The sequence below is a fragment of the Pavona decussata genome, unplaced genomic scaffold (genome assembly GCF_977016875.1).
Source record: "Pavona decussata unplaced genomic scaffold, jaPavDecu1.1 SCAFFOLD_236, whole genome shotgun sequence".
In the NCBI taxonomy this organism is placed as follows: domain Eukaryota; kingdom Metazoa; phylum Cnidaria; class Anthozoa; order Scleractinia; family Agariciidae; genus Pavona; species Pavona decussata.
Window position 1 is genome coordinate 32501 of NW_028145641.1, and position 19007 is coordinate 51507.

Genomic DNA, 19007 nt, shown 5'->3' on the forward strand with positions numbered 1-19007 from the left:
AGAAAACCAAGCAGCTAAGAATTCTCTTAGATTTCATCTGTTAAAAGTGCTTGTGCATGGACAACTGTTACACGTACAAGTAAACAAAAGGCAAATGCCGCCTCGGTAAAAGAGCACAGATTTTCATTTCAAATTTAGACTTTTGAGAGGCCAAAACACCTATGTGACCGTTGTTTGCATGATAGTGGACATATCTTCCGGGTCAAAGTACAAATTAACAAGACTTGAGTTTATTTTTTGCATTTTAGCCTTATTTGAGTTAATTAGCTTCCATTTTGTCGATAAATCAGGGGCACCCAACGACCTAATCGTCCCAAATACGTCAGAAGTGCCTTAAACGGATTTCTGTATGCTTTAGAAGCCTGTTTGGTTAATTTGGAGCTCCCCTAAAATTAATTTTTCTGTTTGGATATGTTAGGAGAACTTTGGTCGTGTCGAATGTTTGAGGGGACGTTTTTGTCTCATCCGAAAGTTTTAGCTATACTGATGAGTCTTGTTGAAAGTTCGAGGACACGTAGTAGCCATACTTTCATTCGAAAATTTTTGGGTACGTTTTTCTTTATACGTGTGACTATGGAATTTTCGCGAAAATTTTAGGGGATGAAAATGCTCATCCAAATATTATAGGCCTACCACCTGTCCATCCGAAAACGTTAGGGGATGAAATTATACGTTCTGTCAGGCCTAAATACGCCCCCTGCTAAACGGACAGGGGTATAGTACCCATAAATTAGAAAAATTACGATATCATTAGTGCCCATAACTAGCGGAGCAGCGCTATTATCGTTCATATACATTTCTAATGATATCTGAATTGCTCAACGAAATTTTTAGGGCTGCTTTTAGAATAGTTACGGTGGACGAAAATTGTAGCGGACAAAAACACCATCCGAAAATTACGGGAGTTATAAAACGCGAACATATTATTTTCCGAAAATTATAGGGCAACTTGATGGTTTTTAGAAAAACCTCAAAAAGTCTAGGGGATCGCTAGGCGAAAATTTTCGAAACTTTTAGGAGTCCTTCCATCCGAACAGATATTTTACCGAAGTATTCCGTTGGGTGCCCCCGATAAATCTTGTGTTATTTGAGCCGAACACATTGCAAAAGTAGAAGCGTTGCGAGTCCGAGCTTGGAACTTTGCATGCTGAATGTTTAATAACTATATGTTAAGAGCCGATTTCTGAAATTATCAAAAATCGGGCGTCAGTCGTGAAATTTCGAATTCCTTCATATTTTGCCCATATAATCTCTATAGTGGAGTATTTTCAAAAACAACGTTAAAAGTTTCATCAGCGTGTTATTTTTTTCGAAATCGGGCAAAGTTTGAAATACGGCAAATTAGCGTCCTTTCGGTCACGAAACTTACTGAAAATTACCCATTTTCATCTCGCTCGTAGAAAGAAACGCGATGTCCTCCATTAATGAAATATTTACAAAATATAAACACATCCCTCTTCTTCATAATTCACTAGTTAAATTTAGATAAGCTTGAAAATTGGAAATGCTTCGGCCGTTAGAAGAAACCCCATTTCGGCAGTTTAAAAATTTAGCAAATTTCATCCAATTTCAACACAAAAGAAACCCAATTGGTACGTCAAGTTTGAATTTAAAATGAAGACATTGTTGAAGCACAACCTTTGTAGTTTACTGTGTTAAAATGTTTCTGGCGGCAATGCAAAAGTATCCCGTCGAGAGACCAAAATGTGAAGGGTACTTTGACACGAGGAGAGCGTGTGAAACGAACAACGGCCGTCACGCTACAAATCAAGTCTTTTGTTAAATTATTACTTGCAACAAAGAATATGTTTTCTGTACGCTGTACAGACATTGCTAATAGTAGCTTATTCTCTGTTGAACTTAGTAGGATAACATTTTGTATGATTTTGTCAACTCATGTATTTTTGCACATGTAGAAGTCAGGATTAGGCACATTTTGCTGTTAGTTGTGTAATAGGAAACTGTTTACATTATTCTGCTTCGGCTACTTTCAAAAATACAACAGTCAGGACATACCAAAAGTCAGAGTATTTCTAAGCTTTAATTATAATTCATCTATTGATTGAGTTTTTGAGACAGGAAAGGCAATTACTTAAGAATTATCAAGCAAAGATGGTATAAGTTCACTAAGAAGAGGTCAAAGTTCAGCTACGTGATTGTCGCATCGCAGTATAAATATTTATGAAATATTGCTATAAACTAGCACTTTATTCTAGCCCTGAATTCGAAAAAACTCGCTAAGGAGGACTTACCACGGTGATCTTATCTGCAGCGCCAGTTACTCGTTTTAAACGGAAAAAGTTGAAATCCTTGTAACTGCGTGACTCTGACAAACTAAGGCGTGATCAAAACCGCGTGGGATCTGGTAAGCGAACTATCTTTCCACGCGCTACGAAGGCGAACAAGTAACAAACGACAAACAATTCCGTATTTTACCTCTTTAAATATGTGGTTCTTCAAGTTCCTAAACCAGCTGTCTAGCCAAATATACACTCCCCGGGCTTGAAAACGTTTTTCTTTTTCTCGGCGGGGAGGGGGGAGGGAGGTTCCTTGCGCGTGAGATCTAGCGGACGTTTAGAACACAGCTTAGTGCCCTTTTTTCACCAGTCATTTTATATTTTCTACTGTATGGCACTTATCTTTGCAAATATCAAGAACAAAGTGGACAGCCGGTTACTATAGTGTTTCCTAACTACAGCCGAAAGGGTAACATTATTGGCTGGAGGTTCCATCTATGATACAGTAGCAAGTAGAGTAGACATTTTCCTACAAGAAACGACCGCACATGATCATACGACGGACCAGCGCACAAAAAGACTGTTTTGCAGCCTAGCCTGTTTCAAGCTCCAGAATAGTGAGAACTGCGAAAACATGAACCCAAATTTAAAAGCACCCTCTCTCTGCACAATTCCACTCATTTTGTTTCCTCGGGTTTTGGTTTGAAATTTGGGCGTTCTCACTAACTGAGAGCTTTGAACTGGCTAATGTTCAACAAGCTAGTATTATGCCACATGAACATTAGCCAGTAGGAAAAGAGAACTCGAATGACATTCCAGGCTTTTTGTGCTTCTCCGAGTATCGTATCTGCACTTGAAAGACAAGCATTTGACTGTTTTGTAGTCAAGGAAGATGCTACGTATAGACATAAATTGCAGGTGTGGCCCCATACAGCTTGCAGTGTCTACTCAGGCCCGTAGCAAGGCTAAAACAACTTAGGGGGCTTAGCAAAATGGTGAAACAAGACTACCCCCCCCCCCCCCCCCCCCCGTCACTCAAGAAAATAACGATATGGGAGTTTAAGATACAACCAGAACACCAAAAATAAAACCCGGTAGATTTAGTTAGTAAAACAATATCTTTGCACCTGGATCACTCTCTTAGGTACATGTTTTTGCCTTTTCTTTAACGTGGACTACTACGTGAAGTTTCCACGTTTGAAGGAGGACGAAGACAAACGACAACAAATTGTTCTTTCTCTTTTTAAATTTGGAATCGGGCAGTAAGAGTCCGACTGCAGGAGAATCTGGTCTTGACGACATATTTGTGTGGCTTTTTTGTGTGACAACGCGGGAACACTAAATTGTTATAAACTAAGGACATTTGCATTGCTTAAAATGAGCGGATGTCTTAGAAAACAAGTAGTTTATTATGACAGCTTTCACGGCTTCAGATTGGTCGATTTCAATCCATTTTGATCGTTATTTCCGATTCACAAGATAGGAGTGCCTGTTAGCGAAGGAAACTGACAAGTAGTAAACAGGCTATTAAAGGTTGTGAAAAGGCATTTCCAGCGTCAGAATTCAACACTAATTTGTTTTAATTATATATTTTTTGTCACATTGCTTTTTAACTTACAAAAATTCTGGGGGGGCTCAAGCCCCCCCTGCCCCTCCCCCCGCTACGGGCCTGCTACTCTACTTGCTACTGCTACATTAATGTTAGCCTTTTGCTGTAGTTAGGAAACACTATAGTAACTGTCCACTTCGTTCTTGATATTTGCAAAGATAAGTGCCATACAGTAGAAAATGTAAAGTGACTGTTGAAAAGAGGGCACTAAGCTGTGTTCTAAACGTCCGCTAGATCTCACGCGCAAGGAACCTCCCTTTCCCCCCCCCCTCCCCCCCCCCCCAAAAAAAAACACGTTTTTCAAGCACAGAGAGTGTTTATTTGGTTAAACAGCTGGTTTAGGAACTTGAAGAACTACATATTTAAAGAGGTAAAATACGGAATTGTTTGTCGTTTGTTACTTGTTCGCCTTCGTAGCGCGTGGAAAGATAGTTCGCTTACCAGATCCCACGCGGTTTTGATCACGCCTTAGTTTGTCAGAGTCACGCAGTTACAAGGATTTCAACTTTTTCCGTTTAAAACGAGTAACTGGCGCTGCAGATAAGATCACCGTGGTAAGTCCTCCTTAGCGAGTTTTTTCGAATTCAGGGCTAGAATAAAGTGCTAGTTTATAGCAATATTTCATAAATATTTATACTGCGATGCGACAATCACGTAGCTGAACTTTGACCTCTTCTTAGTGAACTTATACCATCTTTGCTTGATAATTCTTAAGTAATTGCCTTTCCTGTCTCAAAAACTCAATCAATAGATGAATTATAATTAAAGCTTAGAAATACTCTGACTTTTGGTATGTCCTGACTGTTGTATTTTTGAAAGTAGCCGAAGCAGAATAATGTAAACAGTTTCCTATTACACAACTAACAGCAAAATGTGCCTAATCCTGACTTCTACATGTGCAAAAATACATGAGTTGACAAAATCATACAAAATGTTATCCTACTAAGTTCAACAGAGAATAAGCTACTATTAGCAATGTCTGTACAGCGTACAGAAAACATATTCTTTGTTGCAAGTAATAATTTAACAAAAGACTTGATTTGTAGCGTGACGGCCGTTGTTCGTTTCACACGCTCTCCTCGTGTCAAAGTACCCTTCACATTTTGGTCTCTCGACGGGATACTTTTGCATTGCCGCCAGAAACATTTTAACACAGTAAACTACAAAGGTTGTGCTTCAACAATGTCTTCATTTTAAATTCAAACTTGACGTACCAATTGGGTTTCTTTTGTGTTGAAATTGGATGAAATTTGCTAAATTTTTAAACTGCCGAAATGGGGTTTCTTCTAACGGCCGAAGCATTTCCAATTTTCAAGCTTATCTAAATTTAACTAGTGAATTATGAAGAAGAGGGATGTGTTTATATTTTGTAAATATTTCATTAATGGAGGACATCGCGTTTCTTTCTACGAGCGAGATGAAAATGGGTAATTTTCAGTAAGTTTCGTGACCGAAAGGACGCTAATTTGCCGTATTTCAAACTTTGCCCGATTTCGAAAAAAATAACACGCTGATGAAACTTTTAACGTTGTTTTTGAAAATACTCCACTATAGAGATTATATGGGCAAAATATGAAGGAATTCGAAATTTCACGACTGACGCCCGATTTTTGATAATTTCAGAAATCGGCTCTTAAGGCTGTAAAGTAAAATTATCGAAAACTGAGGTACCAAAACAATTTTGTGCCATTAATTATTTCCTATATTTTGCCGCCATTTTTAGCGCTCTACAAAGTGGTTTTAAAGTGCCCGCTAGAAACACAAAATGAATAGATTTGAAAATGTTTAGTAGTGTACAATAAACAAGAATAGTTTTTCATAGTTTGTGTAGAGTTTGACTTCAACTGAAATTATTTTAAGCATTTGGCAGTGCCTCGTTCACGCACCTTATTTTGAACCTTCAGTTGGCCAAAAAACCGCACTCTGACCGCATTTTCAAATTTTTTGCGAAATACAATCTTTCAAAATTAAAAAGTCACTGGAACTTTTAAATAAGATTTTTGAAAATAGTTCACCAAAGGGTTTTTTTGGACCGAATATGAGCGATTCGCCAAATTGGTCGTTGACGGCCAATTCTCGATCCTTACAGGCAGCCGCTCTTAATACAGTTTCGACTATAGCGTGTGACTACTATCGAACTTTGTTCTCAAAGAAATTTCGGCATTGCACAAGCGAAAATAAAACATCTTAACATTATTTTGTTTGCATTCAAACTAGCCCTACTAACCTCGTTCTTAAGTTCAATAATGAAAAGAATAGTTTACCTTGAACGAGGCTAGTGAGGCTAACTTGAATGTAAACAAAAGAATATTAAAAAGTCAGCCATTTTTGCGTAAGGTCTGTAAGTTTCATTATGATTTTTCTCGGTAGGGGTATTTTGCAGAACGCTGAACGTCGCATTTTACGCCACCTATAACAGTTTAGTATTAAGCAACGAACGACGTTATTTAGGTCTATGCACTTCTCTATACTGTTTAGGGTTAAGCACTGATTATATAGACGATTAGCTTTAAGTTTTTTGTTATGGCAGCCATTGCATAAAAGGACTATGGATTCGGCATTCGGCGTTCTGCAAAATACTCCTGCCGTGTTTTTTTCTGGTTCTGGGTGGTTAGAAGGATCAAAATTTGGGAAGGTGTACATTGCTGTTCTCGTTATGAACTATCTTCGACTTGCCACAAATCAACCGTTTTTGCTGAACGGGCGTGTCTGTTCAAATGAATCAGGTACTTTTGCTGACGTCGTTTTCAAAATTTGCTTGCAAACAGTGTTTATGTCAATTTTCGTTGTCCTAAAATTCGGCTTCAAATGAACGTTGAAATAAATCCTAAAGAGTTCAATATACTGTACTTGTTACCTTCTTCGGGTCGTTTTCCAAATACAGCGTTCTCTCGTGAGAAAATTGTTGTCCTGTCACCGCACACTTTTCGCCAGTTGATACAAATTACTCCTTCAAAATAATTGTTCTCTACAGTGATGAGGGTAACCTTTAATGAGGATACCAACGTCACAAAAGTGGTTTACAGAAGGGTCCTATAGAAAATTACCGTGAAACAAAAAATGAAAAAATATATACACAAAAGTTAAAACTAAAGGTAGCTCCAAATTAGTTCCAAGCTTAGCAAAGATCAATAATTTATCTTATTATATAGCTGAACTGGTCCGCGATGAAAAGGAGCATTTTAATTGGCTCCCTGAGCGGTCCGAATTTTCCTATACTGACCGCTAAGATGGACCGCTAGCGTCAAGTGTTTCGTGGTTACTGTTTCAGTTTTGACAACGCAAAGTAAAAACTGTTTCCAATTAACTTAATATAGTAGGAACTGTCGGTTTAAATCGTGATGTCGGAGTTTTACTCCAAGAGCACTGACGAAGGAACGAAAACAAGCTCTGAAAACAACAAACTCGACGAAAAAACCAAAGAAGATTCCGTTGACAAGGCCTCAGAGTACCGCGACTTCATTGAGCAACAGCAGGCCAGAAGCACTACAGAGAAAAACAAATCTGACCTTAAAATATGGGGAAAATTTTGCCAACAACGGAACGAGTTCAGGAATATTGAGAAAATACCCTGGGTGGAACTTAATCTGCTGCTCTGCGCTTTTTTTAAAGATGTAAGAAAGAAAAATGGCGACGAATACGAACCTGGAACTCTGACTTGCCTGCAACGAAGCATCCAGCGTTATCTTAATACCCACGGGTCACAAGCCAATCTCATTCAAGGTGACGAATTCAAGCTATCCCGAGAAGTCCTCAGTGCAAAAAGAAAACAGCTTGTCGTGGAGAGAGGGAAAGGCAATCGTCCACAAGCTAGCCGAGAAGTCACCGCTGTTGAAGAAGACAAGCTCTTTGCCGAAGGAGAATTTGGCGAGCACAACCCGGTTGCTCTACAGCGCACAGTTTGGTGGCTCCTGGCTTTACATTTTGGCTTTAGAGCAAGAGATGAAAGTAGAAGGCTTCAGTGGGGCGACGTCAGCCTTGAAACTGACCCGGACACAGGCAATGAAATGCTGGTCTGGAAAGCTGAGAGAGGCTCGAAGACGCGCCAGGGGCAGGACAAAGCAAGCGGTCACCGAGCATTTTATCCTACTGCTCAAGCTACTGATAACGAGCGATGTCCAGTCAAGTACTATAAGCTGTTCAGAAGTCACAGGCCCATCGAGATGAATCAACCAGAGGCACCATTCTACTTGGCCGTAAAACATCAAAGAAAGGCTACTGATGCAGTGTGGTACAAGAAAAGTCCGCTTGGCAAGAATGAAATCGGGAAGCTACTCACCAAAGCTGCCCAAAATGCTGGTTTGCCAGGACGCGTTACCAATCACTCGGTTCGAAAGACCTGCATTTCACGATTGCTGGATTCAGATGTTCCTGAAAATTACGTGGCCCAACTGAGTGGACATCGAAATCTGAAAAGCTTGGATTCCTACAAATCGGCTTCTATTCAGCATCAACGAAGAATGTCGTTAGCCCTCAGTCGCTCATCAACAACCACAAGCGAGCTCCAAGCAGTTGGCAATACACAGGCAACAACTACAGTGGAAGGTACCAGTATGACGACCACAAAAGAAGCCGGATCGGCTATTTTTCAAGGAGCAAATTTCCAAAACTGCTCGTTTAACATCCAGATTACGAATCATGATCAGCCACCGCTTCGCAAGCGCCGAGCCATTTTAAGTGACGATGAAGACGATTGAAATGCAATTTTGACTACAAAAGCTTCAATTTCATCTATTTTCATTCATTCCATAGTAACTCTTTCTCAAAAGTTGACACTTTTAAACATTCAACACGTTTAAGAAATGCATTTTCTTCGGAATCTCAAATGAGCTAAATTTTCATTTTTCGAACTTTTTCACTTCGATTGACGAGACATGTCAAACTTTCGTGTCAAACCTTGACCAATAAGAAGTCGCCTTTTCGTACGCGAGCCAATCAGAATTATTCCACGTGGTTTTTGTTTGTGAGTACGCGTTAGCATTGAGAGGGCTTTCTTGCACTTTTTCTCGCACAACTTGATCATAAACAAGTTTCACGCGGACCAGAAAGCAACAAGCGGGAAAGCCTATATAATAAAAACCTTATTGAACTAGCTTGTTCGGTCCGTATTGGGAAAATATTGGTCTCGTCCTTTTTTGGCAAGTTTATGGACCTCGCCTTCGGCTCGGTCCATGAACTTGCAAAAAAAGGAACTCGACCAATATTTTCCCAATACGGACCTCACGCTAGTTCAATAACATAATTATATAAGTCAAATGACTCCAGAGGTCCTTCCAGCGTGGTCTCTTTAGGCCGAAATGTTGTCGTCGTATTGCAGCTTTCTCCCCTCAAAGACAAAGTCGGATTTGTTTTAATACTCAGGCTCATCGCTTGATGTTGTTTTGCCAATTTGATACCAGTGAGCATGCTCTTCAATTTTAGAGAGTAACCGCTGCTACAAAGTATCGCCTGAAAGAAATTGTCTCAAATTTTCTTCAATGTCATAGACGACGAGCAAAAAGGCCCGGTCTATATGAGGCGGAGTTGTTTCAACATGCAGTGAACCGCGCTCGAACGATGTAAAACAATGGCAAAAACGACACTATTGTCTCCAACACCATTACATGGTTAGCCCCAGGTGTCTTGCCTCTCGTTTATGATTCGTTAAAAATATGAGGATAACAACTATTAGTCCATGGGCCAGAAAGTGAAACCCTCCCCCCATCTCGGGATTTTTGCAGACATGTATCATTTTAAACCTCTACCCAAAGGTATTCCAAAACTCGATGTTTGCACTTGGTCGATTGGTGGGTGTGGCCGCACGGCGCCTTTCTTTATTTTAATAAAAGTGCCACAGGTTACCCAACCCGGAATTTTAAAAACAATCTTCTTAAAAGGTATTATCCATGGAATTATCACACAAAACTACCCATACTTACTCTTCTCCATCCCCTCTGTTAGATGATACCTCAACTTTCACTTTTAAGCTTCAAAGTTGACTACTGCGCATGTCACAAAGTTCATTTAGCCTGTGCAAGGGGTATATGTGAAGTGATGCTTAAGAATTACTCATGTTTCCTTGCTGTAAATAAAACAGAGCAGTTATGCACCTTTACTAGATTTTGTAGATTGCAACCTCTTCAGATTCACTGAAAACAATTAGTATGATTTGCTTGTCTCACTATGTAGTCACTGGCTGTGGTCCGCAACGTATCGACTCCTTACTGCTAGTCTTCATCAAGTAACGGGGTCGACTGGTTACGCGTCACCATCGTCAACAGACCATTGTGCTAAAAGTAGTAAAAGTGATTAATGTTCGTCACCAAGTTTCTCCATGTAAATTTCAGAACAGATCCGCGCTTTCAAATCCAGCATCAGGCATCAGACTTCTGGGGAGCATCGGACATATCGGCCCTTTGTTCTAGGTTGATCAGGAGTGACTGTATCATTTCTTGTATCTTCTGACACTTCCTGAATGATAATGCCGTGAGCAGTATGTCTTGTGCCTGCGCCAGATGGCGTTTCCTCCCTGAAGTCGAGGTTGTCCCAGCATAGGTGTGTGACTACGTCATGTTTGGGCTGATCGTGAATGAAATAACACCTTCTTGCTCATCAATAGGTTTGCACATAGCTGTTTCTAGCTGAAGAACCCGCGAGTAGGAAGCACAATGGCCAAATCGATTAATCAGCGTTACAATCCCAGCACTGCAAGTCAAGAGCCTCAAAGTCATTCCAAGAAGTAGGTGTTTTGGCATCGTCCATTGTCCATTGGTAACTGCTTTACAAATATCTTGGGCAAACGAAGATATCAGTCTTTGTCTACTTGTAGAACTATCATTCTTGACGGCAAGTAAACTGGACAGAAATTCTTGAAGGCATGGCGGTGGTAGTACGTATCACTTACAAGAAAATCTGCTGATGGAGGCCGTGGCATTTCTTCAGATTCGATGTGCGCACTTTGAATAGCTCTTCCTAAAAGTAGATGCTGCCTCTTCAAGTCTCTTGGTTTCAGAAGCCGCCGCTTCAAATGCCGCTCCGATTGCTTCCCCCGTTTTGGTGTCTGATGAATACACAAACTCGCTTCTGTAATTTGGCTGCCAAAACTGGATTGAACTTCCAAACTGCTTAACTAACTTTGACTTAAGATTATCTGGTTTATAATCAGGATAATAGCAGTCAGGACTGTTTTGTAGGATGTAAGCCAGGTACCGCTCACGAAGCATCGACATCCTCTCCACGTTACCTCCTGATATGACTGATTTGTTAACATGCTCAGTTAGCTTGTCGAAAGCAGCCTTTTGGGCTGCCTTTAAGGCTACCTGGACCTCATTTGATTCCTGCTCTTTGGGGACCTCTTTGCTGTTTACTGATTGAGTGTAATTTTTATGGAACGAGGCATGGTAATGCGCTTCTTTGGCGACTAAGTCAATACCCTCTATCTTCAGCAGAATATCTCCATCTTGTTTTGTCTCTGCGGCTCTGTTATGTCTCTGCGTCTCTGTTTTTGTGACACACTTGAATAGATGCTCCTCTTTTCCGGACTTCCGTAAACGGTTTTTGTCGCAAAAAAGACACCTATCAGCTGGCATTGGGCGCAATGGTTTTGATGTTGACTGTCCTGATAATCTGTGCCTTTTGACAGCATCAGGTCCGGGCTCCGAATTGCTACTAGATGCCGGCTTTTTGCGTTTCACTGGTCGGAAACATTTGTGAAGCGTTGATAGCATGACCTATGGTTCCTTACCTGGCTGGCAAAAATTTGCGTAGAACATTTGAGCAGATGTCGTCTAACCTGTCTTAACCGGCCATAGACTGTCTGAGATCAGAAGTCGCTTTCATTTTTTGGAAGCTTCTTTCAGACATAACAGTAATGTTTGTCTCTTTTACCGCACGTGATAGAAGGCAATGAAGTGCTACAACAAAACATTCATGCCAACTAAACAAACAATGAAGACATGTTTTTGAAATTGTACATCAAAGGGTTCTTTTTAATAAATAAATAAATAAATAAATAAATAAAGTTTGTTTACCACAGACCTAAAGCTTGGGATGTTTCATACAACTCTTTTGATTGTTATTTTAATTGTCAATAGATAAATTGGCACGATCAAGGATTTTGACTTTACAGACAGGGCGTAATGGAGAAGGAGGGAAAAGATGAAAAACCTTTAAGGATCAAAGTTCTAAATCAACGAAAATAAAAAGTAAAAAGAACGTTTCCGCGAGGTGCTACATTCATTTTGCAAATGTCAAAGAGACAAACATTACTGTAATGTCTAAAAAAAGCTTCCAAAAAATCAAAGCGGCTTCTGATCTCAGACAGTCTAAATACGTATAAGCTGAATGAACTTTGTGTTATGTGCATTTGTCAACTTTAAAGCTTAAAAGTGAAAGTTTTATTTACAGCAAGGAAACATGAGTAATTCTTAAGCATCACTTCACATATACCCCTTGCACAGGCTAAATGAACTTTGTGACATGCGCAGTAGTCAACTTTGAAGCTTAAAAGTGAAAGTTGAGGTATCTTCTAACAGAGGGGATGGAGAAGAGTAAGTATGGATAGTTTTGTGTGATAATTCCATGGATAATACCTTTTAAGAAGATTGTTTTTAAAATTCCGGGTTGGGTAGCCTGTGACACTTTGATTAAAATAAAGAATGGCGCCGTGCGGCCACACCCACCAGTCGACCAAGTGCAAACATTGGTTTTTGGAATACCCTTGGGTAAAGACTTAAAATGATACATGTCTGCAAAAATCCCGAGATGAGGGGAGGGTTTCACTTTCTGGCCCACGGACTATATATTTTTGTATTACACTTTTGCCTATTTGTAGAGGTATGCAAGCAAAAGACCACTTTAAAGGACGCGTTATTAGATGTAGTAAGGCCGTCTTTCCATTTCAAGTACAAAATTAATTTTTCAAGTTAGAATGAGCATTTTTAGATCAATCGATTTCGATTATGTTTAACCCGGGGTATCCAGTCGGTGGAAACTGATGATCGGAAATTCAATCGATCAATCGATATCAATCGATAAAATTAGTTAATTGGTATCGATTGGTGTCAGCCAATCGATGAACAATCAATAACCACACAAAAACCGTTCATCGATTGCTATCGATTGGCTCAGCAACCTCGAACAGACGTCACACACGCTACCTGTCCTATCATCCGCCATTTTAGGAAGCCCTGGGGACGAAATTGGTAAAACAAAAATTCCGACCCAGTCTTCTCAACGCAACGAATATACCCCGTTGCACGTGTATTCGAATTACCCACTTGCCGTCATAATGTCTACGCAAGACGGCCGGGTAGAGACTTTACTGAATATAAGGTGCATCAATGGCTATCATCTTTGCCGCTTTGAGGTGAACGTCGGGGAAGTGTTTACTGCAAGGTTTAAAGCTGTTTGAAGTCGTGAACCATCGTGGACAGCTCGGCCACCCAGGGTTGACATAGCGCGGGGGCAGAAGGGGCAGCTGCCCCCGCCAGAAAAACTCAATTTTTTTCTAACATTGTGTTTGAGTTTGCTAAGCTCTTTCTTGTAGCTATACTGCTCCGAAATCACAAGAAAATCGACTAATTTGACTGAAAAAAATCTTCCTTCAATGTGAATTCAAAATAATTATTTTGGAAAATCTTTCGAGGCAGAAGCCAGTACGGGTTTTCTTATAAAATAATGATTTTGTAATTTGGGCTCGGCCTGTGGTATAGAATTTGGCGTGTAAATAAAGACTGACGCAACGTGACTCCCTGGCTGCGTGTTTTAGCCTTTTTAGATCTAGCTTACGCGAGTATGTTTTTTCAGAGCTAAATTGTTCTTTAAAGGCCTGCGCTACTCTCAAGTATTTGTAGCGGGTTTGGAGGATTTGATAGAGCCTTTGATTTAACAATCGTGCGTTCAACACCGTAGGTCATTCGTGCCTGGTGAGTTTTGATGACCTCTTGATCTGTGTGTTTAACGATGGTGCTTTTGATGCCACGTAGGGCATTTCAGCTGGGTTTGGTTTAACTCATTTAAGTGCGTGATAGTTTTAACTGTCTTTGTTATTGAGATATGGCATATAAAGGACAGGAATTAATCATTGTTTGTATCGTGCAATGAGATTCATTCTGTAGTTGTTGTAATGCCGCGCCTGGCTATTAGTTTTTGTCACAAGGTGTTGTACAGTGTTTCTTGCCGCGCACGGCTATTTGGTTTTTTTTTTGTTGTTGTTGTTGTTGTTGTTTTGGGTGGGGGGGGGGGGGTGGGGGGGGGTTCTCTTGTAATCGTTGTAGTATGTTATAAAGCTATACGACGTGTTACAGTCACAGAAGGCTTGACTTGTACTTAAATCACGACTGTGGTTTTGCAAATCCTTTGCTTCACTGTTATAGTGCGTTTGAATTATGTGAGTTCAGTGATTTCCTCCTTTTGTTTACAGCAGTGCATCGATTGTGTTTTAAATTTACCATTAAATGCGAGGCAATGTTTGGTTCCAGCTAAACAAGGTGTTTATGCCATAATAAATCATGAAAATTTAAGACATAAAGCATCTGTTCAGTGTATTTTGTCTCCTTTAAAGGTCTTAGAGGCAACTTTCTTTGTATGTGTATAGGGGTGAAAACAAAAACGTCCAACTATAATCCCTGTCTGTATACCGGAGGACCCTGTGAGGGGTGTACAGAGTTTGCCTCTCGGACAAAAAATGCTATGTACGGCCCTGGCACCTACAGTCCGAGCTTGTGAATCCTCTTTGGCCACTGCATGCAGATATTTCTGTGTTAGTGATTTTTTTTTTTTTTTTTTGTATTAAAACCGTAACATACAATCCGGGCAAACAAATATGAAATTATTCAAAATACATACATTGTTATTTCGGTGTACTGTTCTCATAATATTATTGTATTTGCTACCAGAATTTTTTCTGTGAAGGCACGATTCAACCACTTTCCGTTTTTTGAAGTCTATAGATTGGCTCATGGAACAAACTTTTAATTTGTCAAAAAAAAACCCGGATTCCTGTGGACGGGGCGTTAACGTTAAAGAGAAGGAAGAGAGTATTGTACTCCTGTTAACATTAAAATGAAATGTGTTTACAATTACTGCGAACAAAGTTGTGTTTTTATGCGTCGATTTCGGTTCCGTCAATCTGTCACCAATCGATACCAATTTAGTAGTTAGATATTTGGGTGTATCAGCTCACTTTTCAAAAAATGATAAAAAATCCCATACAAATCCTTATAAATCCAATATTTTTCCTAACTCCTGCAACGGAGACGCCATAAACCACACATTATCTCACCCCAATAACTACATAAAATACTATTTCAGCCTTTGAATTCAACCCTAACTCCTGCAACGGAGACGTCAAAAACCTAAAAACCTAAATCCTCGGTTTTTCAAAAACCTAAATTTTTATCCTCGGTTTTTCAAAAACCTAAATCCTCACTTTCATAAATGACACCAAACTGATCCCCAACTCACAAACAATCATCGATTAAATCCAACCAACTCATCAATCGCTGATTTGAATGATGAATACAATATTTTTGAACACCAATTTAGATAAAAAAATAATCATTATGGATGTTGTGTGACTGGATGCCGTTACTGTCACGCGTGACGTTGTGTAACTTGTCATGAAAATGGACAAAACCCTAGACGTTGGGGTGCTCGGTTGGCTGTTTACTTGCCTGGCCCCAGCCAGGTCTTTTTCCCGCCGCTGACAAGGCGGCTGTCCCTTTCCCAGTTTACCTCTGGGACCGAGGTTGAGTCCTGGGACGAACTTTGAGCACCCCGCTGTAAACCAGTAGGGCCTGAGCGGGCTCACCCTGGAGGTACCGTCTACTGGAAGACATCCCACACTACTCAGTAATTCACCATCTGCACAAGCCGTTAAACAGGTTTCAGTCAGGGGCCAGCTGACACCACCCTAAAGCTTCACCAGAGTTTGTGAACTAATATAACAATGGCCCGATTACCTATATATTACACTCAGTTCTGAAATTTTTACACTTGTGGTGCTATTTTTCTGTATATTGCGTAATATTGCTTGATTTGGATTAACACGCATGCGCTTTCATGCATGTTCACGATGACACAACCCAAAGCGGACTGGACACTAGTTTGTTAATACACGTGTCGGCCATTTTGTCGCCATTTTGCGAAGAGCTTGTGTTTTCATGTTTATGGTTCATGTTTTGGGATATATTGGACATTTATTTCTCCACTTTCATCGTTCTGATGTTTGTAGACGCTTTTTGAGGTAAGAATATCATTTATCTTGCACACAACAATAGATTTTTTATTGGATCGACTCGCTATCGAATATTCGTGAGGCCGTGAAATGAGCTTATTTATTTTTGCACAGCAACTAAATCCTTGATTGGGATCCAAGAGTTGAAGGCATCATTGTATCCTTTCCACTTTACCAAAGCTTGTTTCTTCTTGTAATCTCTCCTGATAACTTTATCGATTCTGAATATCTCCTGTTTAGCTTTCAATAATTCCGGTTCATAAAAGCTCCCTGTAATCTGTTCATCGTTTAGATCTTTCAGTTTATAAGTGATTGGATTCGTGTATTGAATTTTATCGATAATGAAGACCTCTTCTGTCCAGTTTTCTGTATAACCTCGATCAAACAACTTTCTTTTATACTTTGATATTCTAACCTTTTCACCAACTTGGAATTTTGCTTGGGATGACAATTGCTTCAAATTGCCATAAAGATTGAAGTAAACAGTTCCTTCATTCTTTTTCTTAGATGCTTCTGTCGGTGTCATTTTTATTGAACTGTGTTTAGTGTTATTATACTGATTCAATATTTCAGGCAAAATATCCAGATACATTGTATTGCCTTGGGCAGTGAATCGTTTCCACATTTTATTTTTAATCGTCCGGTTCCACCTTTCCACCACTGATGACTTCTGTTCATTTTCAGTCGAATACAGTGTAATGTTATGTTTTTTGAGCAAGTCTTTGAAATGTTTGTTGTAGAACTCTGAGCCTTTATCAGTCCACAGATACTTTGGTTTTCGACCCTCTTTGAATATGCTTTGAAATGCTGTTGTTATGGTCTCACCTTTTTTATCTTTTAATGGGACAATCCAACCGTATTTACTAAAAACATCTATAGTCATGAAAAGATACCTATTACCTTTATTCCATTTACTGAATTGTTGCATTTCAACAAGATCAGCAGCCCATATTTCATCAATATTATTTACAATAACACGCCGCCGAGTAAAGTTACGTCTTATGGGTTTATGCAGCTCATTAGCTAATTCTTCTTGCCAGTTTTCCTCTTTACCCGACGGCTTTTGACGTTTTTTGGAACCCCAAGTCCCAATTTCGATTTTGTATTGATTGCATTTCTTGCCAACCAATGTCCCCATTGTCGTTCGGAAAATGGAACAGCATCCAATGACTTTACCATCTTTTTGTCAGCTTTTAATTTACATTTTTTGTCATCTTTGCAGACTGAATAATCAACATCATGTTGCATGGCTATTGCATCTGTTTTGCCTGTTGGTTTATCATATATTTCCAATATTTGCCCTGTTTTGGGGTTATATTTTACTTGTTTTTCCAAATCATTGTATGGACCAGTGTATTTATGACCAGGTAATACCCAACCAGCTTTTGGGCGCGGTAATTTACCAATCATTTTGTGTATATCAACTGAACCACCGCTTTTGGGTCGTCCTTTCATTCCTTTATCATACTCATTCCAATTTGGTGGATGCCAACCAATGGAATCATAGCTTGAACATTTCGGTGTGTTATGATATTTGCTTCCAATTTTTACCATGCTTTCACATGGATAATTTTTGTATTTTTCTAATGTCTTATTACTAGCCTTGCCAGACCAAAATTGACTTGACAATATGCCAGTATCTGTGCTAAATGCACTTTTGGCAATGTCTCCAGATTTGTATCTATCAAAGACTTCCTTTGTTGATGGAATTAATGTTCCAACAACATCCATCGACTTCGATGCAACCTTACCTGGTGTACCGAGTTGTTCCAAAATTGTATTCAAATTACCACCATCAAGTTCTTTTCGGTCAGTTTTGTACCTTCTTTTTGGTCTTACTTTGGTTGATAATTTATCAAACATCTCTGATCCAGTCTTTTGAACAAAAGGAGTTGCTTTAGAGATAGCATAATCAATAGCTTTTTTTGCAATTTAGGGTTTCTAAGTGCTTCAGACCCATAATATCGACCCATTTCAACTGCTTTCTTTCCTATCCATGGTAATGCATGTTGAATTAACATATCAGCACCAGTTGATGCTAAAGTATCCATTATGCCCGCCCCTTCGAACGGGCTATTTAGTTTCCCTGTTTTTTAACAAATTTGGTTTTAGTTATACCACGTTCAGCACATGTACAGAAGAACATGAGCCGACCATTTTTGGTTTGCTTGTAACCTGCAGGCTCAATACATTCAGTTTCTTTCTTTTGTTTAACACAATATGATTTGACCATTTTATATCACTATATTAGATTAATTATCATCAGAGTCAGACTCATAATCCGTCTCATAATCCTCTGACTCAGAATCTGTTACCAATGTACACCATAAACATAATTTTCCTGAAAATTCTGTGTATTCATCACATTCTTCACAATATCTTATATCAACCATTATACAAATTAATTAGATAATTTTTTAAAATATTGGATTATAAAATTATGATTAACACTTTGATTGTTCATGTCAAAATGTGCATTGTGGATTGTTTTCAATATACTTGTACCCTTTTGTCTCTCAAATAAATAATACAAACACCAATAGCCACATAATACTGAATCTCTTTCCTGGATTTCATCACCTGAATACATTAATCGTTTGCCACTTGTTGACATGAACTGCATAATTTCTTTTGGCATAATTAACCCAAAACTATCAAAATATTCTACATATTTGTCTCCGTTTCGATACGCAACCCAATGTGTACCTGGTCCAATCTGTGAATCCAGGTTAATGATACCAACTTCATCTTTTTTCATCTTTTGTGGTAGATTATCTCTGCTGTAAATGCCTCTGAATTGTTTTATTTTGAGTTTTTTGACCCAATCAATGAGTTCAAAGTTACTGAGTGGTTTATTTATGAATTTCACAGAATGTCTCCGATTAATGGAATCCCCTTGAATGGACTGTTTTTGCCTAATAACAGACCTTTTCCTTTTTTGTTT

General features: G+C 39.2%; 2 protein-coding genes across 3 annotated transcripts in view; one reads left to right on the forward strand and one right to left on the reverse strand.

The window, feature by feature from the left end:
• LOC146457874 (hemicentin-1-like) overlaps positions 1 to 19007 on the reverse strand; it is a 289647-nt gene that overhangs the window by 30679 nt on the left and 239961 nt on the right. The window lies entirely within an intron of this gene.
• On the forward strand, positions 6992 to 8906 carry LOC146457876 (uncharacterized protein KIAA1958-like). The gene is made up of 2 exons (XM_085091442.1): positions 6992 to 8722; positions 8756 to 8906. The coding sequence occupies exon 1, from the start codon at positions 7188 to 7190 to the stop codon at positions 8541 to 8543; it is 1356 nt and encodes a 451-aa protein (XP_084947568.1). The 5' UTR covers positions 6992 to 7187; the 3' UTR covers positions 8544 to 8722; positions 8756 to 8906.